The sequence below is a fragment of the Pomacea canaliculata genome, linkage group LG10 (assembly GCF_003073045.1).
Source record: "Pomacea canaliculata isolate SZHN2017 linkage group LG10, ASM307304v1, whole genome shotgun sequence".
NCBI classification, from domain to species: domain Eukaryota; kingdom Metazoa; phylum Mollusca; class Gastropoda; order Architaenioglossa; family Ampullariidae; genus Pomacea; species Pomacea canaliculata.
The window spans coordinates 6,703,572-6,728,542 of NC_037599.1; the positions used below are offsets into that span (position 1 = coordinate 6,703,572).

At 42.8% G+C, this 24,971-nt stretch overlaps 1 protein-coding gene and 1 long non-coding RNA gene across 4 annotated transcripts; one reads left to right on the top strand and one right to left on the bottom strand.

The window, feature by feature from the left end:
* Window positions 1-464: 464 nt before the first annotated feature.
* Window positions 465-3,204, top strand: LOC112573928. Its single transcript, XR_003101303.1, has 3 exons — window positions 465-478; window positions 929-1,026; window positions 2,700-3,204. It is a non-coding gene; the product is annotated as an uncharacterized LOC112573928 (long non-coding RNA).
* Window positions 3,205-12,704: 9,500 nt separating this feature from the next.
* LOC112573950 lies at window positions 12,705-24,048 on the bottom strand. 3 transcript variants are annotated; one of them, XM_025254667.1, is made up of 8 exons: window positions 23,844-24,047; window positions 23,518-23,626; window positions 23,291-23,399; window positions 17,582-18,213; window positions 16,003-16,155; window positions 15,402-15,543; window positions 14,892-14,982; window positions 12,705-14,329 (listed from the first exon to the last, which is right to left on the bottom strand). In XM_025254667.1, exons 4-8 carry the CDS (start codon window positions 18,117-18,119, stop codon window positions 14,060-14,062), a joined length of 1,194 nt encoding a protein of 397 aa, XP_025110452.1. In that variant the 5' UTR covers window positions 18,120-18,213; window positions 23,291-23,399; window positions 23,518-23,626; window positions 23,844-24,047; the 3' UTR covers window positions 12,705-14,059. The 3 variants fall into 3 exon arrangements, with proteins under 3 accessions (XP_025110452.1, XP_025110454.1, XP_025110451.1); XM_025254669.1 differs by lacking the exon at window positions 23,291-23,399 and having other exon boundaries at window positions 23,844-24,048; XM_025254666.1 differs by lacking the exons at window positions 23,291-23,399; window positions 23,518-23,626; window positions 23,844-24,047 and adding an exon at window positions 21,766-22,392.
* Between the last annotated feature and the right edge of the window lie 923 nt (window positions 24,049-24,971).

The window sequence follows — 24,971 nt, forward strand, 5'->3', positions numbered from 1 at the left end:
CAATGAAAAAAATGATTATGTTCTTTTTATCAAATGGCATGGTTTATTTTATGAAGAGATGCAAAATAAATGGTAAAAAAACGGCTTTGAACTACATTACCCAAATCTGCTTCAGCCCGCGGCGACAAAAGTTGGTGATGGCCGGAGTACCACTACACTTTCGCATTGAATTCTTACACGTGAGATTAAACGATCTAAAAATAGACAATGTCGTAATCAAGGGGAGAGAACAGGCTTTAATTTGAGGATTGAAGATTTTCGATTCAAAAAGTGTTCTAAAATGTAAAAAGCTTGAACAATATATTAATTCTGTTCAGAGACTAACACCCACACATTTCTAATGTGAAGAAAAAATACTTTCAAATCGTCCGCCACTGACAATCGCCCCATGGGCGAAAACAAGATCAATTTAGAAAGTTTGGGAGGGGGGAGTTTCTTCCCCTGTTCTTTATGCCGCTCCGTTTGAAAACGATGGTTGGTAAGTTCTTACATTTATTTCATTCTTTGAGGTTCATTTAATGTAAAAATGTTGTCAGAAAATTAAACAATTAAACTGATCGGAAGCCAGAAATCGTCCTTGTCGTGCCACAATAAGGAACAGAGGGTTGAATTTTTTTGCAATGGTATTTTCATGATTTCATTTAAAAGTTTTGATCTAAAAAATACTGCTCGACATGACTACAAGTTCAATTCTATTGATGCGATGCTGATTATGAGAAAATGGGTAATTTTTATGGATACATCGTTTCAACCTTGATACTGGCTTGGAAAACAAGAACAAGAAATTAGGAGTTATTTTTCTTCTTCAATGAGCGTAAATGTACAGTACAGTTTAAACAAGGCTAATTTGCTTGCTTTCTACATTTGCGTCAGTTGCTGAGAAATAGATGTGTTTATGCAGAATATTTTGCTTATTATTCATACCCAGCTGTCGGACTTCTTGCAAAATGACAAGTATGGACAGCAACAGAGAGGTGAGATCAACATCATGGTGAAGCACATCCATCTCACCAATAAAGTAGCCAGGTACTGTATACCTTCCACTGGCAACAGGACAGTGGTGTGTATTAGTATGTTGTTACTTAGCATCATGTCAGCTGCAAAGGCCATATCACGGGGAGAAATTTAAGATAGTCATAACAATCAAGAGAAGAAACTTATGCCGATGAAGTTGTCAGAGAAGCTGCTGAAAAACCAGTGCAAACTTCAGTTGAAGAAGGCAGAACTTACCGCCAGGTGTGCTAATACAATAAAGAAAGAGGCAGAGCATGGCAGGCTTTATCAGAGTGCAAAGTCTCAATACTGATTTAGAAGATGGGTTCTGAAGATATTTTATGCACTAACATCAGAGCAGCTCTGTTGGATCAGATCAGTAATCACAAACTTGTCTTGAACCAAAAATGACCCTTGAGGTTATCTGGAACTGTAGATGACCTGTATATCAATCCCCAGTTTAACGAGATGTTCTGAAGAGAGAGTGAGATAGGTGATGACCTGTCATTATCGGTCATCCTATTCATTTTTAGCAAGCATGGTGATCTGCTACGACCAACAATACATATGCTACAATGGGCAGGTTGTGACCATCTTATAAACAAATTCTGCAGTTGCCCAGATTTTTGGGAGGTCACAAAGAAAAAGATTTTGTTTTTCGCTGGTGGCCATGAAAGAAGATGTTGCAGAAGTAGTTATGCTTCACTTTTCAGGACTCTGACAATCTGCCAATTACTAATGATGGCAGAATATGGCGGGTTTAAAATGTTACAGCCATTTGCACTATCTTTGAAGGAAGTTGTAAGCTATGAAATGTGCAGGTGCATGTGCATGATTTCTGCCTGTGATTGTATTGTTGCTTTTGATTAAAATCGGTTATTTTTTAAAAGCATGCATCCAAAGAGCATAACGGCTTTATCTGTCCCAGAAGACAATCTGTTCATTTCTGGCTGAAAAATCAAAATAATTTTCTAGAAGTCATTACAATCTTATTCTAATTTAGTTTCTGCTGGGCACCGGCACCTCATTTTGTGTAGAGGCTCAAAGAATCTTCAGTGCCTTCAAGATTTTTTCTTTTTTTATATTTGTGCGTGAGACGTAAAGAAATAGCCACATATACAGAACATAATATGTGACTAATAGAAGCAAAGGTGGCTCGATTGAAAAAAAATATATGTATATAATTTTTTTCTAGTGAAAAGCTGGTTAGTTTTGTTAAGTGATTTGAAAACGAACATTTGTTATTTACAAGAAAACGGGAAAGAATGACCAAATGCATCATTGAATACCGCAAACAGTCTACCAATACCACTTCTAGCTTTTTAGTCATAAAAGAACAACTGATCAATTCAAATGAAGTTTCAAAGATGTTATCTATACGACCATTACTTCACTGTTGCTCTGGTTGATGATGCAGTGTAAAGAGATAAAGAATACAGGGGTCAGTTTTCAAAATCTGGAAGTCTCGCTGCGCGGTGGCTTAGGAAACTTCAACTACAGTGGTTCATAAATAGAAAGTTAGCCAGAAGTCTGTGTGTTTAATTCAATACGCTAGTTCTCTATCCAAGTTAGCGTAATTTTACCCATGGGATAAATAGTCCATGTCTGAATGCGAACTCTGCTAGGGCTCGGTATTAGGAACATTTACCAGCAGGCGGTGCCACCGCTTGCGCAAAACAGGTGAACGTTGGTACATGCGGTTGCAGGGTCTTCAGAATCCAGCAGAGATAAAGCAAGAAACAGAAGACCGACCCATTAATTTATTGTGGAGAGGTCTGTCAAAGGCCTCAAGCTGCTTCCGTCGGGAACGAGAGTTGGCGTGCCCTATACACGGGCCGAGTTCCCGCGGCTTGGCCTGACATCAGACTCATTAGGTTCCGAGCTTTATTGTCGAGACGACCAAAAGAGAGAAACATTTCCAAGGTAAAGAACGCAACCTACTGTGGAGAGAAAAATAATAATTCCGCAGGTAAATGGATTCTTCGCTGACGGGAAGGTCATAGATGTTAAGTGGAACTCAAAATGTTTATACCCGTGTTTCTCTCAGCAGATCTAAACAGACCAGCAGAGACAAACAGGCACACACGCCATTGTGGATAAAATGTGTCCAAGTGCGCGGAGACCACCGCTCACACACGCACACAGCCCCACACGCACGTGTTCCGCGACTCCTGCAGTTTAATGGGGTGGGGGAAGGGATGAGAGAAACCACGTGTGCGCGAAATCCCCAAATACAGATCAAATCAGGTTTATAGAAAACCAAAATAATAAACATGTATGCGTGATTGTAAGTATGCATTTATGCAAGCATCTGTATGTCTAATTATATGAGTATTTAAATGTGTTCATGAACTTTTGATTGTTTTATTCATTTAAAGGCCATTGCTACTTAGAAGGGGGAGAAAGTGACAATTATAGTAAAGTATTACATTCAAAAATAGATATATATATATATGAAGGTTAAATACAAACAATGCATTTAAACCAATTGCTTAATCTTTTACTGTAGACTTTCTAAATTGAAAAAAAAGCATAGAAAAGATATGCTAAATTCTTTACAATTTTTTTTATTTGTTGAAGCCAATAACTAAATCATTTAAAAACTATTTTCTAAATTAATTGCCGATTCATTGAAAAAGAGAGAAAATAATACAGGACTACACACGTCCCCTTGCCTTACCCCTTAGTACGATTTGTTTAATCAGTGAACTGTTCTTCACACGTAATTCTTACTTTTACATTATTCTACATGGCATTGATGAATCTGTATAGTTTGCATTTGAACAGACATGAAAATAAATGATCACACGCTGTATGAGATTCTAAACAGTTTTATTTTGCCTTTATTATACCTTCAAACTGACTAAAAAGCGCACGATATTTTCCATTCATTCTTTTTCAGCTCCCCAAATAAAATCTTGTCATTTAACCTTTGGTAGCAGAATTCTGCAGACACATGGGGCGAGTGGACAGGGTGCGTGGTGGCCAGTGCCGGCTGACCATTGGCTATTTTCGCTGAGGGCCTGCGGGTGGGTGACACGTGGCTACCCGCACCCGTGCAGCGCATGACCGTAGACCGGAGGCCGCAAGCACGTGCCAAGCTTGTAATCTTCTGACATTAATGCTTAGGTGGAGCTTGATGAAAACTAAGGAGAAAGGACATCCGGGTATAGTTGCTCGCTTGAACTTGCCAAAGAAATAGAGAAAGAAAGAACGAAATGAAAGCGAGAGAGAAAGAAAGAGAGAAAGCTACAAAGAAAGAAAAAAAGAAAGTTAATAAAGAAAAAAACGCAAGCACAGAAAAACATAAAGCAAGTGGGTGTGTGTGTGCGGAGACAAATGGGCTGAGGGAGGTAGAGCTAGATGGTTGACAGATGAAGGAGGATAATTTTGTTTATAAAACTCAAATATTCTTATTATGAAGCTCACTTGTTCTCATTTTATGCCACACTGGCTCTGTCTTATCCACTTATTTTGGTTGTCGTCTGGTCTTTCACAGTTCCGTGTGTCATCTCGATCCCTTTATCTTTCTTAGTTTTTTAAATTCACGTATATTTCTCTTACTTTCCTGATTTTATTGCTAGATGACTAAAATGTTACTTTGACTTTATGGAAGATTAACTGCTGGTGACCAGCGGAGGGTTGCGGCCCCTGGCTCTGAAAACGCTCCGTTCGCCTCTGGAACACGCTAAAGTCTTTTTCGTCACAGTGATGGGAGGTAAAGAAAGATTAGAGGGTTAAAACGATTTATAAATCTGTCTATACATATATTTAACCTTATGAAAGCAGACACGCTGTCATTTTATTATATATGTAAAGAGTCTATATTATATAATATATATAGCGTGACGCTATTCTGCTTTCGTAAGTCTTCCTCGTAAATTTGGCTGTTCAGAAGTATGGAGTAGACATTTTCGGAATAAAAGCATACTTAAACGAATAAAGTTGATACGTTCATGTGATGTCTGTTAGCTTTGCCGCTTGTCATATAGTGAAGATTGTAGGCGCTACCATATTGTGCAAAATATTTTACGTGAAGCTTTATAATGGAGGTTAAAACTGGAAAGAACAACATTAAAAATAATGGAACACATCCAAAACCTCGCCTAATTCTTTGTCTCCATGGTCTCTGTCGCGGAAGAGATGGTGGTCCATCTAATTTAACGGTCGTCGTTGACGCTAGAATCACAACGTTTCACGGCGCTCACTGGAGCCATGTTTGTTTTATTTGTAGTTTTTTTTGTGACTCACTTTCTTAATAATGACAACTGTAGCTCTGTGACGCACTGTCTTGATGATGACGACTGTCGCTCAATGACACTGTCTTAAAGAGAACCGGAAAAGACGAGAGGATACCTCAGTACAGCGCATGCGCATGGCAAGTAATCTGTTTTTATTTTGGTTTGTTCTTTTGGGGGAATAGATTGTGTATTTTTATTGTTTGGTTAGTTTTTTATATATTTATTTTTTGCTTGCTCCACCTTCTCTCGTTCATCTTCTCGTCTTTTCCTGTAACCCCCAACCCTTTTGTGTGGGTAACAAGGGAGGTTCAAAGTCAGCTTGTCTCTCACCCCACCAGCCCAGTCTCACGTGGCTATATTCACATCTTGTTTCGCACCCTCACCACCCTCCACCCTAAAGGCGAAAATAATAAAAGACAAAGCAGCGCAGTGGACATGGGCAGTGGCGGCGGAACAGACAGCGCCCCGGTTCGAGCCACGCGTGTCTTAGAAACTCCAATCCGACATGTAAACACTCCATTCGTGTCCTTTCCGCGGAGTCAAGAAAATTATCCGAACCACATGAATGCTTTTCCTTAATGAGTCCCGGCTGGGTGGCCCCCCAAAAATGTTTTCCGGTGTTTTGTGAAACCACCAATAAGAGTTTTATTGCCAATAAAAGGCAAACAAATGTTACACTGCTTGTGAAAATTCGTCATGAAAGAAATTTATTAAGTAATTTTATTTACTGTTTTAGAGCGTTTTTATTGCTAATAAAACACTTGTAGACAGTGACAAACCTTTGTGTGTGTTGAGGGTGACGGGATGAGGGTGGGGGATGAGGGTGGGGGATGAGGGTAAGACAAAATAAGAGTGCTAGAGAGGGAGAGAGTTGCTAGAGAGAGAGAGCGCGCTCTGGAAATAACTGTAAAGCAACAAAAACACGATCATGGAACCACACTCCCAAACAGGTGTTGCATTTCCAGTTTATCGTATTGCTCGTCGATTTGGACATGCTTTAAAAATCATAATTTCTGTACATGTCGTTCTTGTTTAGCGTCCTAAAAAAAGGTCATCGTCATATCTCCGTTATGGTACAGAGAGAAAATACGAACTGTTTAGCTTCTATGTATGTTTCTATGACCTGTTAACTTTCCTCACATAATTACTTAATGCATTTGCCCAGGTAACTCGTCCAAAACGCTAGCACAGAAAGACATAAAGCAAGTGGGTGTGTGTGTGCGGAGACAAATGGACTGAGGGAGGTAGAGCTAGATGTTTTACGCCGACCCAGCAGCTCAGGCTATATCACAGCAAGCCAGCCGGCCCTGTAAACAGATGCCATATGCAGAAAAAAAACAAACCAACAACAGCGTTCCCGAGACGAGAACTGAACCTAGGACAGCCAACTCTCGCTGTATTGGTGACAGGCACTAAATTTTGAAGGTTTGAGATTAAATCTATCAAAATATTATGAGGATACAGACTGCAAGCAGTTAGCAATTGTAACATATAACTAGCAGTATTGTGCTCTAAAGAATTAAACAAATTAATTGAAAGAATTTAATTCGGACAACATGCTAAATTTGTTTTAACTCCTGGACCCGCACTTCCGAAGAGAGAGGAAGTTGTTTCTCTGGAACAAAATCAGAAACTCAAGGAAAAGAATCGTGTTTCCATAGTCACATTGCAATGCCTACATCATGCGGGCACTTCTTCCTTTTTTTTTTAACCGCAGAGCATCTTTACCACCGCTTTATGACTATGGTTCCACGGGTAAAACATCTGAAGTCTCTGTACACTGACTTACAACTTCGGAAACAATACGCTTTTCCTTACATAATGTTGCTCCAGGACAACAACTTGCCCTCGCTTCATCACTACGGCTCATGTGCGCCTTTTAATAATAAAAAAATTGTCTCTGATTTTTAAAACTTCACTTCCAAAACTTCTTGATTCTATAACTGGCATCATGGTGTTTGGTCAACTTTCACAAAACATCCTGGACATGACAGTCGCTGCCCCGTAGGTAATCTGACGAGTACGTGACGTAGTGCAAAGTTCAAGCCTCATGTCAAAGTGCAAGCCACACGCAAAACGCTTGCCGCCCGCAGTTTCCTCGCCCACGCCCCGTCGTCACCAGCTGCACGTGAGCGGGTCGACGCACGGACAGCTCCACTTTCTGCCAATAACGATTTATTGCGGCGATGTTTACAAACAAACGCATTCCACAGTGCGGCTGAAAGCTACCCGAGATGCTTACGCACGATATACATTTTCTTTCAGTTGTCAAGCGTCAGGCACGCTTGCAGGTAACTCACCCCTACAGCGCGTGCTTTCAGGTGTAACCTAATCCCCGAGCAGTTGCTGGGGACAAGCAGTTAGTGAAGGTGTTAACATCCTGGCTGCCCTTCGCTCTTTCAGACTGCTAGGCTTTCCTTGAATGTATTTGAAGATTGATGAGACTATTATGCGCCTGACAAATGTGCCGCTTGCAGCACCAAATCCTGAAAAATATGGGTTGCATACACCTTTTCCCAAGAACTGTGTGGAACCCATACATTTTTGGCAATCGGAGCTGCCAGGGGCTGTGCCCGTCCTCGCTAGAGGCAGATAAGGGAGATAAGAGCTGTTTGCGAAATTGCAGCGTTGAAAGAATTCTCGAGAGAGTTACAACCCTTCAGAGTGGCTTACGGTGTAATATTAAACGTTTATAGCCCATATCTGGGCCTTATGAACAAGTTCATGGCGCTTTACCCCTCTCCCCCCCTTAAAAAAAATCACACACTCACGCACACACGCAACATAACATGCAAACGGAGTCTGTACTCGTCATTATTAATATATGCTAAAATCATTTCTGTTCGAAAATAACACCAAATCCTGAAAAATTTGTGGTGTACACGAATAATTTATTCGATTTGAGTCTTGAACTCGATATTTTTAGCGTTGATCAGCGTCTGCAGTCTCTAATATCTTTAGAGTGTGTAAAATATTGAGCTACTTGAATAGAACATATATCCTGGGACTTGTCGCGTTAAAATACTTTATTCCATTAAACACTCAACAGAACATCGAATACTAATGGAATAGTTCTCAAGAGCTACTTAATGACTGTGAAAGATTTAAATTGAAGACTTTAAGGAAGTGACTAAGCATATTTTCTTAATTTTCTCATAATTAATAAAGATATAATCATGTACATGTGTGTACCTTTGCGGGAAGACAGAGCTCTTGTGCATACATGGAAAGCAGGCATGGCTGAAAAATTTAATTATAAAAACATTGTACTTGCCCTTGCGGATTAATAAGGTAGTATTGTACTATATTGGAAAATATATGAAATATATGAAGGGCTTTTTATGCTTCCTGTAAACCTTTGTACAAACTTTTTTTTGTTTTTTTTGTTTGTTTTTTTTTTTTTTGCTGCAATATGTTAATGTGTTGCCGATCTGAAATTTATGAACAATTTACGTTTATAGAATTATGTTAAGCGATCTTTTATGTAAATGTATATTTTATAATTACTTTACATTACTGGCGAGAAGAAAAGATAAAAAGGATGAAGAGGGCATGCCATCACAAAGGCTGGCCTTAAGATAAGCGCAGGATCATTTCCCAACATCTAAGGCTTACCTCGATATATTTTTAATAGCTTTATTAGCTAGAGCAAGTTATAATAATTAAATTACTCTTATGCTTTACACTCTTTTTCTGACCCTTCACCACCAGCAGCTCACAGGACATCAGGCAAGGTGAAGGTTATCAGAAAGGGGATGCTAGGCTCCTCCATCCGCCCGCCATGAGCCCCTGAGCTCGGTAGGCAATACCCTTTACCTTTAGTTTAGTCCAACTGGGCAACGACAGAAATCAGCATCTGAAGTGATTGGTAGAAAAGTTTCCTGAGGAGTTGTCACCGTTGACAGGTAAAAGGTAAACTACCACACTCTATTGGCCGCATCAGCAGGGAACCTGCAAGTGGATACCTACTCCTCTTCCACCGAGTTCTACCTTTCCTTTCCCATAACTGTTGGGCGGACAACCAGGGGTTCAATCCCCACCACCATTTTACGATCTCTTCAAAATGCTGCTCCGCAGCTGAGCTCCTTGGCCTGTAGTTATAACCACAAGGTTACGCCCCGTTTAATGCTCGTCTTCAGTCGCATCCTAGGGCACATATCAAAAAAGAAATGAAGTTTGTAGGCCGCTATTCCTCCCCCTCCCCAACTCCATCATCAGCAGCTGCGCTTTATAGTTTCTCAGTTTACAAATTAGTGCTGCATTAGTGTTTAACCAGCGAACTACTGAGGCCTCGTTTATCGCTGGATTTTTTTTGCCAGTATTTTAAATAAAAAGTTAAACAAGTGGCGCTTGGTGGCGGATCCTACACTGTAACTTTTCGCGAAGAGAAACACCATTGAAAATTAAGTCGCGCCAAAGTAATCGGTTCGTTTCTCGGGATGAGACACATTTTATTTTTTTTTCGACAGTCAAACTTTAGCAAACACTGCACGCTTCAGACAAGTCATTCTTCTGAAAACTCTAGAACCCAGTACCAGTGATCTGTGTGTGTGTGCGCGCGCGCGTCTCCCATTATTCCTCGTCCCCAAGACATGTCCTTGAACTTCACGAGTACCCAACCTGGGCGTAGGACCGGAGTAGGGCCCTTGTCGACTGTCAAGACCTTGACCAGATATCCGCTCTGACCTTACCTGCAAGTAACTCCAGCCTCCCCACCTGCCCCGTTATCATTGCATCTTCAGCGAAGCACGTGAGCACGTGCAAATAGTTAATAGTTCTCCGCCTCCCCTCCCACCTCCCCAGAAACTCCCCCCATCTCTTATCCGTTTACCCTCTTTATCCTCCAGACTTTCCGACTCTCCTCGACTTCGCCCTCACTGCCTGGACTGTCTGACTGACAGTTCTAACCACGCTGGGAAGCGGCACAATGATATTTGAAACCACAGTTTAAAATTAAAAAACCAGCTCCAGGATTCTTCCCTTTGACATTAATGCCTATAATTTCTTCCTCATTTTGCTAGTTTCACGTTAGACTACTGGTGGGGAAGAAAGCTTCCTTGGGACTTATTTGCAGATAAAACGTTTCCTCCTAAAAAAAGTAGTTAGCGGATTAATGCGGACCCGTTTCCCGGACTGTTTATAGCCGCTTCACGCACGTGGGCGCAGTTAGTTCAGACCACAAGTTTTATCGCTACGTCTCCCGTGACGAGCGCTCACCTGAAAGACGAGCTCAGAGATGCTCACTAGGGCTGCCGCCGCCCTAATAGCTGGCGTGTGCCGTATTACCATAAAAAAATCTTGAGATGTCGTTGACAATTTACCATTGTTTATAAGAATATATTATTACAATTAGTTTGTTGCTATTTTTAGCATGTTATTATTAGCAGTATTATCTTAACACCATTCTTTTCTTCGTCTTCGTATTATTATTACTACTACAACATCGCAGTATTTCGCTATAGGTGGGTGACGTTTCAAACATTTGTCTTGTTTTCTTAAAATTTATTTCTTTTCTTTGCTGTGAGTTTGGTTAGCTTCGTAGCTTTTAAAGTCTCCGGCCTCGTCAGATCGCAGTCAGCATAGGAGGACAATGAATTCTTTTTCGTTTCTTTGAGTTTACAGATTAAATTCAACCCTGAAGGCCAATGCTTATTGTTCCCGATTTCTTTGTATCTCGACACTGACCTTCGTCTTCAAAGATGATACCCCCACCTCCATTTTGTCCAGAAAAAAAAACCCAACTGAACTTAGACACACAGAGAACGTGTTGACCCTGGACTGAACAGCCGTGCAGGCGAGATCTTTACATGCGGATGTGGTCCCTCTGGCTAGTGTAGAGATGCTAATGTACAGATGAAATTCACATGACGCCCCAAATCACCAAACAACCAGCTAAACAAAAACTAAAAAGATAAAGGAAGAGGTAAAATACAATTTAAAAAAACAACAACAACAAAATTAAGCAAATTACGCAAACACTTGCCAACCCACACAAAACAAATAAGAAATAAACATTCAAAAACAGACCCACATCTCAAAGATACCTGCACGTGCAATAACGTGTCCTTCTTTGATGATGGCGTAAAATGTTGCTTTTATCTTGAACCTAAAAGGAACATTTAGCAAAAATCACAACACATTACAAGAGGACACGAGACCAATGAACGATTTCAGACGATAATCAACACCGGCGTTAACGGTTTGGTGTTTTACCCCGAGCCAGCAGCTAAGGCTATGTCAAGGCAAGGCAGCCAGCCCTGTAAACAGATGCCACATGCAGAGAAAAAAAGCGTGCCGGAGACGAGAGATGAACCCAGGACACCAAACCCTCACTGATGGTGACAGGCTCTAACGTTTTGTCACCGACCGTCTCGGCGCTACCAGGGATGCATCTAGCTCCTTTCCCGAGATGGAAGGTTTTTGGCCCTTTATTTACAGTTCGGAGAATGTCATTATCTCTCCTTACTGGAACCGACACACTGAAACTTAAATTTAAAAGTTTTTCTAAAATTATCAAATAAAGGTCAAAGCACAACTTACCATGATTGCTGGGTTTACTGTTCCATGATGTAAATCCGTGTGCCAATATTTCTTCATGGTACTCGTAATGTCCAGAAACGTACGCTCACAACTTACTACGCAAAAGTTATTTCTCGCTGTATCGCAACGAGTAATGATCTCCCCTACACAGTAAACGGACACACAGATGCAAGTACTCAGGAAATTACTCCCGTTTCTGATACGATGGTCCTCGAATAGGTGAATTATGTTGTTTCTAGTTGCTCTGGCCCACACAGACATCTCGTGCAGCAAACACAGAAGGGAAACTTCCCTGTTCCTCAGCGAAGTCTTTCAACTACACCTCCCACCTTTCAACCCCCGAAGGAGATTCCTTGACTAAGCAAGAAATCGCAAAAAACTACAGCGATTGATTCCTAGGTTCTCGACACAGGACATGCCTCTAGCCTCGTCAGCTGTCTGACAGTCAGGAATGTGGTTATTTCACTCACCCATGTAATGCACGGACTTCACGGTCTACACACACACACACGGGCACGCAAGCACGACCGACATTCCACAACAACGAGCATATGGATGTTAGGTCCTGGCCTCGTCTCCGTAACGAGTTATTCCCATAGATTGAGGCAGATATGCTAGTCCTGTTCCCTTTCCCCCTTTACTTCTACACATTTACTATTTATCTAACACGTCGCCGTATAAGGTAGTGTTGTTTCCGATCTTCGCTATCCCCGTCATCGTGTTTGGATTGTGAGTCCATCTTATTCACAATGTAAATGAGCTCTCGACATCAACACTGGCGCCCTCATCCATAGCATATTTCATCCTGTGTATTTGTCAAAACCGGTTACAAACGCTGTACAAGACATGCAAAGATAAACGATCGCACAAATGACTTTCAGGAATTCATTTACTCAGGTCTCCAAATCATTGAATATATAAAAAGATAAATTATATCATAATAAAGTTGCTTTAATCTCAGATTCACAGTATCAGCATTCCAGGAAGAAAAAATGAATAGAATGAACATCAAGCTAAATATCACTAATAGAGTATTCGTTATTTTTAAAAAATGTTCTTATAGTTTTGAGTACAGAAGGTGCTGAAACCCAGCTGAATACCAAAACAGTTCAACATGTTTGACCAGCAAGACAAATATAATCGACTTTGTGCTGTCACATTCACAGGAGCTAATTGGACAATGATATCAAATTATAGGCAACAAGTAAAAATGATGATTATTTGTAGGATTTGGTCAATTCATACAAATCACCGGAGAGGAGGGAGATCAGCAAGGGAAACACACATCTTCCTCTTACAATACCTCTGTGTTGTTTGTAGCACCGATGAAGAGAGTATTGCCGGGTAAACTCGGGAAAGAGGGAGTTGGGGGGGGGGGGTTTAGAGAGGACAGAGGCATTGGTTATGTAAAATCTTCATAGTAGAATCCTCTGACATTTTCTAAGGATGTCATCAATCAAAATGGTTTAACGGTTCTTCGATGGCCTGCAAACCAAAATCTATATCGCGGATGATGACGATTGCAATTATCGGTGAAAAGAAGTTACCACGAGTTCAATGCATAAAAATGCATGAAAATGAATACAGAAATGAGCAAAATGGATGCGAAATGTGAAATTAGAAATGAGCTTTGTAAAAATATAATACATCAGCAAATCTTCAGCATTGCAAGATATTATGTCACAGACCTGTGTGTGTTGATGTGTGGCCAGAAACAACTGAGACTATCGCCAGCACGTGGGTCCCGGCGTGCCAAACATCTCAGATTCAAATATCTGGAGTCAGTGTGCCCTCTTATCAAAATCCCTTTACGCTTCTCTTTCAAAACGTCTCAAAATATCTCATATAAATGCATCTCCGATCACAAAATATCTCGGATAAAAAAACTCTCAAAATAATATCTCAAGTCGACTTAGACCAGAAAGTCGCAAAATGACTGGTAGAAAGCTACTAAGATCGACATGTATTGGATCAACGTGTCTCAGTTTGAGGTATCTCTGATGAAAGAATCTCCTGTTATGGTGTCTCAGATTATACCGTCCAGCGTACGCTCGTGAGCCCTCGCGATTGCCTCCAGTTCTCCTCGGCATGTGTCGCTCTCCATGGTCCATCCAGCCTGGATGAAGCGAAGACTGACCAGCTGTACGTTGTTATCTTTCTCCTGTCCTTTTATAGCACTGCGACCAAACAGGGAGGGATCCAAATGGACGCTTCCATCGGAGATGGCGGAAACTTTATCAGACGAAGTTTTCGGTCCCAAGATTAGGTCCGAAGCAGGGATATTACTAGGGGTATCCTGTCTGCTGTTTAAGGTGTACGTGCTGTCCGAGGAGTCCTTCTTCTTCGGCATGGACAGCTGCAGGCGCTTCCAGAACTTCTCCAGGCGTTGCTGGTCGGAGGCCGCTTTCGGCAGGTCCAGGTAGGTGACGGACTGAAGGATGGTCTTCAGGGTCTTGTCCATGGCGTCCAAGTGGTCGCTGACGTCCTGAAACATGATGGGGATGATTTTCTGCTTCCTCTTCAGCATCTCCTGCTGCGCCTGCTGATACTCGAACCTGTGAGAGAGATCGGATGTCAAGATCTAGTATAAAGTGTTGTGTGATGTAAACTTGTCAGAAAGGCCAGGAGCCATGAACTGATGATTTAGACATACGTAAGGTCGTTTCGCCCTTATCCTTATTTTCTATAACAATACAAGCACGCACTCAGATGTATCTCCATCAACACACCATACGAATAAAAGGAAGCTGAGCTTTTTCTATGTTTAAAGCAAATTCATGATTTCGTTCACAATAAGCAGGCGTCGCTTGGAAGGGAGCGTCAAACACTACAAGGGAAATAATCAGGTACAAGCACAGCAGATAGGCAACAAACATGGCTGCTCTCCCTTGCTACATACACATCGACGACAATTTTTATTTTTAAAAAAAAGGTCTTTTTAACATTAGCCGTTCACCCAGCTGACAAACATGTTTGTTTACTCTGTATTAAAGGAATGAAATGAATCAACTTTGGGTTTGTTATATTAACTTATCGGGTCATTCAAACTGAGGAAAACGGCACGATAAGGAGGTAAACAAAATAGTGTGAAATGACAGAATTCAGGTGAACAGTTACCTTGTCCATTCGCTCTGCAGGTAATTTGGGGAAAGAACTAGTATTGTCCGACGGCTGTTTTCGACTGCCCAGAGGATATTGTTGGCGATTGCTGCAAAAAAAAAAAAAAAAAAAAAAAAAAAAAAATCATAAACAAGAGTAGGGTTAGAATAATGCAACGAATAATTTCATGGGATTAAGGCTAAGGTCCCCTCAAAAAAAAAAAAAAGAAAAAGAAAAAAAGAGACAGGTAACAAACAGAACATAAAGCTCATCGGGAATGAGAAATGTCAACGGAAATAGCATGCATGATGGGAATGACTCTCTCTCTCCATATATATGTATAGCAGCCTAGACATAAGGCAGAGTAGGGGCTAGTAATATAAGCCTTAATTCTGTTATCGCCGGTCAGTACTCCCATTATCATTCCACCCTGCAGCATTCAACGGATAAATTGATGATCCAAGAGATGGAGGAATGAGAGAGGACAGAGCAAGGAAAGGACAGTGGGTCTCTCAGGGAAGGACTCACTTTCCCCGGTAGAAAATCTCTTTCATGCAGGCAGAGCTTGAACTTGAGATCCTGCTCAAGGCGCGGGTACAGCATTCCGTAGACAAACTCCAGGTCCTCGGGCAGGAGCGATACGACACGAAGGCGTCAAACAGTTTGCCATCTGCAGCGAGAGGATTCATTTTTCTTTTGATGATGTCGGCATGCAGAATTTCAAAATGGTGAAGACGTTCTTACTCACTTCTAAATTATCAAGAACAAAAACAACATGCCTGCACACATGTGCTTCTGCGGGCTAGCGCCGCCTTTCACATGCGGAACACACTAGCAGTCATACTAGCCCATGAAGAGGCTCTGGTTGGGATGATGAATATGAACTATAAACAGGTCACAGTCTTTGTTATAAATTAGCACCTTGACCTGTTTAAAGGGATCAGTAAGTTGTGTAAGTTTCCTTAACTTAATCCATTTACACTCTTACAAGTTACTTGCAGGAGCAGCTGACGGTCTGTGATTTCCTAATTATTCATTGCGACCTGAAGACATACAACTTCTAAGTCGTAAGCAAAGGTCATAAGAAAAGTCACATAAAGAAGTTGGCTGCTGAGCACATTTCACCCACCATTGTCTTCGTAGGGCAGAAAGTAGAAGACGACCTTCATGATGAGGACGAAGCGACGGCGCCACATGAAAACAGTCAGGAGCACGAACATCACTGTTATGACAACGAAGGCCACCACCAGGCCGCCAGACAGCCAGTACGACCACGTAGCGTCTGCACACACAAGGGACACAATCATTGTGACAGGGGACACAATCACTGTGACAAGGGCCACAATCATTGTGACAGGGGACACAATCACTGTGACAAGGGACACAATCATTGTAACATGAGCCACAATCACCGACACAATCAAGAGCCACAGTCTAGCACAAGAGAGCAACTAGTGTCCGGCCAGAATGGCATTCATGTCGAGGCTACAATTTATTTACAGGCCGATTCAGCCGTTGATGTTGTGCACCGTACACGTCGGTACTTCAGACCCGATAATAGCTTGAGTGTTTGGATTGTAAGAAGAAAAATGACATTATTAATAAGTCGGTTGGTCTCAGTCTTTAGGTTATTGAAGTTTTTACAGACTGATAATTGACAGCTGGACATACGTCTAAGTGTTGACGAATAGTTGCATGTACAATACTAAGTCAACAATACTGTGTTGATGTAGAAGCCTACCTTTATACAAATCTAGGTGATAACATAAAAACTAACCGTGTACTTCCAGAAAAATTCAAAAGACAGGTGTCGTGTTCTGATTAAAAGAGGTCAAGGTTATTCGCATAGAAGGAAGAAAAACAAGAAAAAAAAAAAAAAAAAAGAAGAAAAGAAAAGGAACGTGACAGGGGTTCCCACTGTCATTTGTAGTTGCTATGACTGGTATCACACATACACACACAAAAATAACCGTCCTCAGTATACTTGTATACTTGTCTGGAAAGGTGTGTAGTCGTTTCATCTGTCCTGTGTTTCATTCTCGTTTGTACTGGGATTGTATATGTTGTTTTAATTCATGTAATCTGTCGATGCTGAGGAGATCAACAAGCAGACTTGAAGTCAACATCTAGTATACACAAAGTAAAATAAGAGACGAGTTCTTGTTGAGAAACAGCAGGGAGTCAGATCCTCGCATAGGTGTGGGCATAAGAGTTTCAAAAGGAACGCTCTCGAGTTACCTCAACACTAAAGCCAATAAAAGCCACAGACAAGTTCCAGGTATCATCGGCGCTCAGGGATTTCGAGTTTTAGTTGTCTTTCACGCTGACGAATTTCCATAGACATGTTTCGAGCATATTAGGCGCTAAAGGATATCCGTGTTATACCATTCTAAAAGGATACAGCATTTTTTTCTACACCTTTAGTTTGAGGAACAAAAGAGTGAGGAAAAAACAGCGGTGAGGAAAAAATAAAAAAAACGTTAAAAAGTCATTAAAAACAAGTATGTCCGGCATTCCCATTAAGACAGCTCACAAACCTGAATACTGCAAAGATATATACGTATAATATATAAGTAAACAAAACTGATAACCAAATAAAGCTAAAACCACCCGAAAAAAAACAAAAAACAAAGACATGACAAGAAATTTCCAATTTCAAACTTTAATATTCTACTAACATTGCGGCTAAGTAAGCGAAGTAAGCCCACCTTTGACTGGTGGAGGTGTGTCGCTGCACGTCTTCCCCCTCCAGGGGTAGATGCAGTTGCAGTACTGCCCTTTAGTCTCGGCGTCCACGTTACACCTCCCCCCGTTGTCGCACCTCAGGCTGCACTCTTTTTCACAAAACTCACCGGTCCATCCATCATCACAATCGCAGTAGACAAATGGAGGTTTCCCAGCACACCGGCCGTGCCGGCACACGATCTGTCCGTTTTGATAACAGTCTTTCTCGTCCACTGGGCCTGTCGAGGTCGGGCCACTCACATTCTGGCACAAGGTGTCGCTGAGGGAGCCGTCTGCGCACTGACAGGTGAAGGTGCAGTTGCTGGCGTTGAACAGACAGGTGCCTCCGTTCTGGCACGGTTGTCCCTGGCAAACAGCCTCCGCCAGGCAACCCCAGGGACCGAAGGAACTGTCGAAGGAGTTGTTGGCGCCAAGCGGTGGAGCGTTCATGACGAAGTCAACGGCCTGGCGTTTGGTCCTGCCGGCGACATCTCCACAACTGAGATGGAGGGCAACCAGCATGAGGAGGAACTCAGCTTGATGAAACGTGGCTGAGTCCTCATCACTCCGGTTATCGGTGTGAAGAGCATAGGAAAAGGCGCAAGTTTCAAGTCATCTGCAACACAGACATATACTGGGTGTCAGATTAAACAACTTAAAGATGGGGGTCAGCCAGTACAAAGCTGTAGTTTCTTTCTTATCGCGACTTGCACCACACACTTGCAGGCAGGCATGGACAACAATCTACACTTGCTGGCGACAATGCACCGCCTCCCTCATTAACGTGTTGTAAACAGCGATGCATGAAAGCTTAATGAGCTTGATAGTGCAATAATTGGAACTCTTTGAGTCAGAAGTGGACAACAGCAGTGAGCATGTGACCCTTGTGCTAATTAGCAGAACACAAACTGTTTGTAGTTCACATTCTGCACAAACAGCTCTTAGGGAGGAGGGCCAGGCTTCAGGAGGACTAGTGCCTGTGACACGGTGCTGTGAAAAGTTTAGAACCTGAGACAGTTGGGGCAGCTCAGTGCTGAAGACAATGACAGACAATGAGGGGCAGAAGTGTGGCGGTCTTGCTAGTCAAAACAGATACACGATCAAAGGTAGAGATGAGAGCAAACAAATAGAAGACTAGAATGTGTGACAAAGTCAGGTAATAGAAACATCAGTTCTGATACAAACAGGTGACAGAAACACCAACGCCGACACAAACAGGTGCGATGCGGTGGGAAAGGACCAGGACTCACGACGCACCGTAAAAAAGCCACAACAACAGCATCAACAGCGGCCTCCATTTACACTGCACAATAACCTGGTTGTTGACGACCTCTCTATCTCTCACAAACACATAAACAGGAAAAAAGTAGTCGCACACGCTGTTCTGCCTCCTCTCTACCCCAACACCTCCTGCTGCTCCTGCGCTTGGGTGTGCGGGCACGTGCGGCGCGCCGTCTGAGAGCGTGACCAGTCAACGTTATTGAATGGTGAAGCTGTTCGTCTGACTGTACGCTCTAGCATAGGATGTTCGTCTGACTGCGCGCGTTAACCTCCTTTTTTTCTCATCTGGGGCGTTTGTGAAGAGAAAAAAAGGGACAATGGGGGTCACACGCCAGGAGTCAACAGGTCAACCAAACGGACCCTATCTTGAGTAAGAGGAGAGAATTTTTTCAGACGGAAACTGAGGGGTTGAGGAAGTACTGTCATCACATGATAATGATGATTATAATGACGACAATGATAAAAATTTACAAGTTGTTAAATTTTTTTAAAAAATGTACTTTTGAATGTATGGGCTGACCCGATGGATCAAGATGGATTTTGGTTGCTGAGTGCTACGTATCGTACATAAAAACTGGAATTTCTTACACAGTTGAGGTTAGTGATGGTATTCATTTTCTCCTCACTAAAATTACTAAAGCTTAGGGAAACAAGTGCTTGGAGTCTGTAAAATATGTTTATATTAGAAAGTTCCTACAGAATACAGTATCAAAGCATTTTCCTTAATGCACAATTTTCTATTGCTGTGAAAAGAACATTACTACTACTTATAATATCATCACCATCGGGAATATTTAGTACACAACCTTCTTCATGGTACAGTATTTACAAAGTGTCTACAGACTTGCCACACACACAGACATGCATGCATATGCATAAATAAACTAATATACCCAAACGAATTTTTCTTCTTTATTTGCTCATCCTTTCGAAATCCATAGAAGGATAGTGTTAGACTTGAACTGTACACTGAGGTACACAGCAATGTCGACGATCATTTTAAAAAAAAATTATTGTAACAGCCAACATAGTAGAAGAACGCTACACATATCAACAGCCACATCAAACCGGAAATGGTTTACTGTCGACGTGGGGCGAAGGTCACATACAGACATGATTCTCCAAAATAGTCCTACGTGTCCTGCAATGGACGCTCCTTGCTTGTCTCTTAAAATTAACCTTATTATTATGAGTCACTTAAGAAATTTATTTGCTACGAAAAGTGCTCCCTGCGGCTGCCCTCGCCGGGTCAGACCAAATGATATCGTAGGCCGAAGGGCCGGAGGTTCCCGACCCCTGTGTCAGAGAATGCAACTGTCTGCACACAACATTAAAAAACAATCACGTGCACTAAGGGAACTACTCCACAAACCCTGCCTTGAAGACCAGCGAGTGTGTAGAAAGCACGTTCACCTTGAGACCTTTAACCCCGTCTGGATGGCCCAAGCCTTTCGGTTCGGAAATAAGGCCGACAGTAATGTCTTTCCGGACACACTTGAGGTCGACAGGATGAACTGGCCGACGAGCATCATGGGGTGAACAGAGGCTGACCTACTGACCTCTCAGCAAGCATCCACACGAAAGGTCACTGTAAACAGAGGTGACGTCAGGGAAAGGGGGGAGCAGGGGTGATAGACAGGGGCCCTGCGCTAACAGGTATGTACGATGGTGTACCGACTTCCAAATATTTGTCCAATGCCCAGCATCCCCCTAGCGCCGTCTCTGCTGTAGACAACTCTGTCGACCGTGCTGCTAGCGCCTCTCCCCCTTTTGACAAACACCTCGTGGGTGTTGCATGGGCCTGTTCTAGGATGTGCGTGCACGAGAGCCAGCAAGAGTGAAAGAAAGTTCAAGCTTTTGACACAGAATTTCGCAACTTTCGGAGAACAGACGCCATGACACGTTTTACAGGCGCGGCAGGTCAACCCTGACATTATACGACAATAAAGTGTCAAGGCATGAAACCATAGAGAATTTATTCCGCTTTTGAATGTAACAATAGCAGCCCCTTACCTTGAGTAGTTCGTAACAAGAGAATTTTCAAACTACTCCAGCTGTTAGCAGCAAACGCTGGTCCTACTGCCACGTCAGTAGTCAGGGTAATGAGTGGGTTAGGGTTTAGGAGTAGGATCTCCCCTCGGCTTCATTGTGTGTGTCGGGGTGTCCATAGCAACCAACGTCAACTGGTGGAGAACCTCCTACAGCAGTTCCCACATTAGTGTACGGAGGCAGCCTTGCGGGGGTCTGGGGGACTGTCGTAGGCTATAAAGTATATACCGTGCCATTGACACTTGATTGGTATATAATGTCAGGGTTGACCTACCGTGCCACAAAAATAGCGGGGCCCCCAAAGGTCGACTTTTATCGTATCGACAAGACTACAGAACCCCTGGCTCTTCCTTCACTCGCCTCCTTTTCCTGCTTGCGTGCCCCTTGGTAAGACAATCACCTATGCGTGTAATACTCACGCTTGACTGCCTGCACCCAGTCACACGAACAGCTTGAACGAAGGCTTCAACTCCGTGTATGGGGTGGGTAAAGGCAAGGATCGGAAAGCGGGTGGAAGACAAACACACAGACAAAACACGAAGAATTTAAGACGAAATATCCTGGCGCTCATGTACAATTCTCAAAATCTTTTCTCGAAGTAATATCTTATTTGCGTCCCCCTCTCCTCTCATCTCCGGAGGATGCAACGGTTAAGCAGTTGTTACTAGTGTTGAGGATCGGCTAGTCCTGCGCTCGGACTTCGTTTTGTGCACACAGACATACATACAAGCGCGTGTGTCAACTCCTACTCGACTGCTTACAAAGCGAGCAGGAGCCTGAGTATGCACGTTGTAAGGTATACATACACATACTGTAGAGTAAGAGCAAACCTACTTACCAGCCATTCACTTCACATCCTGAAGTTGCTGTGTCACATCAGATCCTAAAGCAGTCGTCACATGAAAAGAAAAGCTCCCCCTACCCCCTGGATGTGACGTCAGCAGGCAGATCGCGTGGCGGGTCCTCGAGCGGCATGCACTTAGAGTGGGCGGGGCGTCTAACGTAGCCTGAGCCTTGACTTGTTATAAGGCTAATGGGGTGCAGCTCTTTATTTCTTACTTCTGGTTACTGTTTGCCGAATTGTGGGTGAATGCTTCCACACCGTTCTCGAGATGCCAGCAAACATCACCATGCACTGGAAGAGGAGAAAGGCGTGACATCACGTTTGTACACACACATCATGAACGGAGGATTCCATCTCCACAACTGGCCGTAGCCTTGACAACGTAAACCTATCCATGAATGAATCTGCTTACTAAACTCTTTCTGTGCATGGTGTTGTTTGTGCCCGTGGATCTCGAAATCAGAAGTAGGAGGTGGCAGTATTTAGCTAGATAATATGAAGAAGTATTCGACACTAAGTCTACCCGAGGTGAACATTACTAAGTCATTAGAAAAAAAAATCTGCCCGCCAGTGATGTTACTTTTGGAAGAACGTTCGTCACGCTCCCAGTGTGTGAACTGAATGAGGGTGTTAACGGGGTGAAGGGTATCCGCCTTCACGGCCTCTTATAACTAACGCCCGAAGCATTGAAGGGTGAACCGTGACGTACCGTCTTGTTGGTATCGGCGACAACCCGGATCTTGCAATGCTCGTCACGGAGTGACACAGACGTAGTGACGCCACAAGGTAGTGCACTCTCACGGAATGTGCGTAGTTGTACAGTCTGATCACGAACTTCGTCCGTTGTCTGATGAAGCAAATCATTGTTGCAACAGTCAGTCTCGTCCACATGTGCATCCCAGATGCCCGGAGTGAGTAGAGAGGAAAGGGAGAGAGACTAATACTTCAGGAAAGCCTCATTAATGAAAGTTGTTAACAGATGTGAAGTTCTACTTGTTCTAAGAAAGCGAAACATTTTGAAGCGGTGGGAAAGAAGCCGTATCTGGAGCAGGAAAGTAATGATGCCCTAAGCTAGTCATAGACAAGACACAACAGGCGGTCATTTAAGACAGGTTGTCATAAAATCGTCTCTACTTAGTGTCTCACGTCCGGTCCATGGTCAGTTCCCGAGGACCCACATACACCCATCAACCCCTTGGCCCTGTGATGGGCTCGCCACTCGTGAGTAACCGAGGTCAGATGATGATGATGTAGCAGCATCAGCAGGATAGGAAGTGAATATATTCAGTTGCCGCTAACGAGGGTGACTTATCGTGACACGAGATGCCATAAAACTGTCAAGTGTGTGGGAGACTAATTTAAACACATCGTTACAGAGAGCCATGGAACATGGGAGATATTCACGCTTATCACTATGGTTACTCAAGATCAAACGTGCAGCATCCCATTAAAAAAAACAAACACCCAACCACACACACTCATGGAAAGGGTCGACTCGTTGTGAAGCTGTCGGTCTTACTAGTTTATCTGCTGATGTAGGGGAACAGGCGTCATACCCGAGCGACCACAGCCTTCCTGGGGCCAAATACATGTTCTTCAGGGTAAATACTTCAGGGTAAAATCTGTGCCTATGACAGTTACAAAGAAAATAACATTACTTAAACATATCTATATAAAAGTACAACGAAAATTCAAGTGTCACAAAAAAATCCGAAGCTCTAAACAAATGTGATTAACGCATCTTACCTGCAAAACGCAGCCTCCACTCTCCCTCCCTTGCCGTGTTTCCCAAGGAAGTGAAATGTTGGCTGGCGACGATTAATTATATTATCTTTCCCTTTTCTCTTCCAGCTATCTTTAAAAAAAAACCCAAACAAAACAAACCTTTTTTGTGAATCATTCAACATGCGCTGACTCGTTAACCTCATGTCACACCTCTGTGACAATCTTGAATTATTTTCTTGTGGATTCATACAAGATAAGTGGGGCACTGTCCATTGAGCTATTTTGACTCATTAACATATAAATCAAAGTGGATGTGGATCGACTGAGATGGCAAAATAAACACTTACCTGCAACGAAAACTTTTTTCTTCCAACGATTGATGCAGAAGAGAGAATATTTCCATCGAATCACGACTGTGGTCACTCGTGTACTTCTCCATGACTTGTATAGTAGTGGCTAGCGGAACAAAATAGAACCTACTCTATACCTGGCGTCTAGCAGTTTCGCGATTGCTTCTAGTCGCTGACGTCCATGAGGTCAAAGTTTAACGACCTCAACCGAGGGGCCGTGTGCAAAAGCTCCACCCTTGTAATAGCGGATCCGGCTTTTACACACCAGCGAGAACATGAATTATATCCGAGAATATTTAATAATAATAATCACCAAGAAGAATCGCACACACACACTGGTTTCCTCTCAGTGATCACAAGAAGCGAGCGCTGACAGTGAGATACAGCAATAACAAGGTTCTATTGAGTTTCAGGAGTTCCAGGCTCCCTGTGTCTGCCACTCGAGGCCGTCAACACGAACTGCAAGGAGAGGAGCAGGTCAATTTGAGTGTTTAGAATTAACAGTGTTTAATTACTGTGTGGGGGACAGCCAGACAGGCAGGGTGCTTTATAAAGCTACCCAACTATACAGGTCATATCCGCGTACCCGACATCCAGCCACAGGTAGAGTACTTTTTGACAAGGTGAAGGCCACATTCCGATTCTGATGGAGCCGCTTTGTTTACGCCAAACATCGGAGCCACATCTCGGTGTGCGAAACGGTTGCACAAGTCGACCTTCCAAAGACCAGCGGAACAAAACTCCTAAAAAACCTGGTAGCTTTTTCACAAGAGGTGCTGTCATTCAAACTTCAGCAATTTCACTTTGTGGACAAAGCTACAGGTCATGATCTCATGTCCAAATATTGACACACGTTGGCAGCTCTCTCGAATGAATGTCGTTTTGATGAACTCAACACCACCCTGAATCCCATGACTGCATGCGCACTGCATGCGCCTTGAAGTACTGTAAAAACCTTCAAAGTCCCGTTTCTTCCAAAGGTAGCGCTTGTTTACAAGGCTGATCGTCGGGAGAATTTCTCGGGGTGCACTGCGTTCATGATGACATCCAACATCCATTCTCTCGAATATCCAACACGCCGGCCTCACACCTTGGAGTGATGGCAGACGACAGGAACAGTTCGTC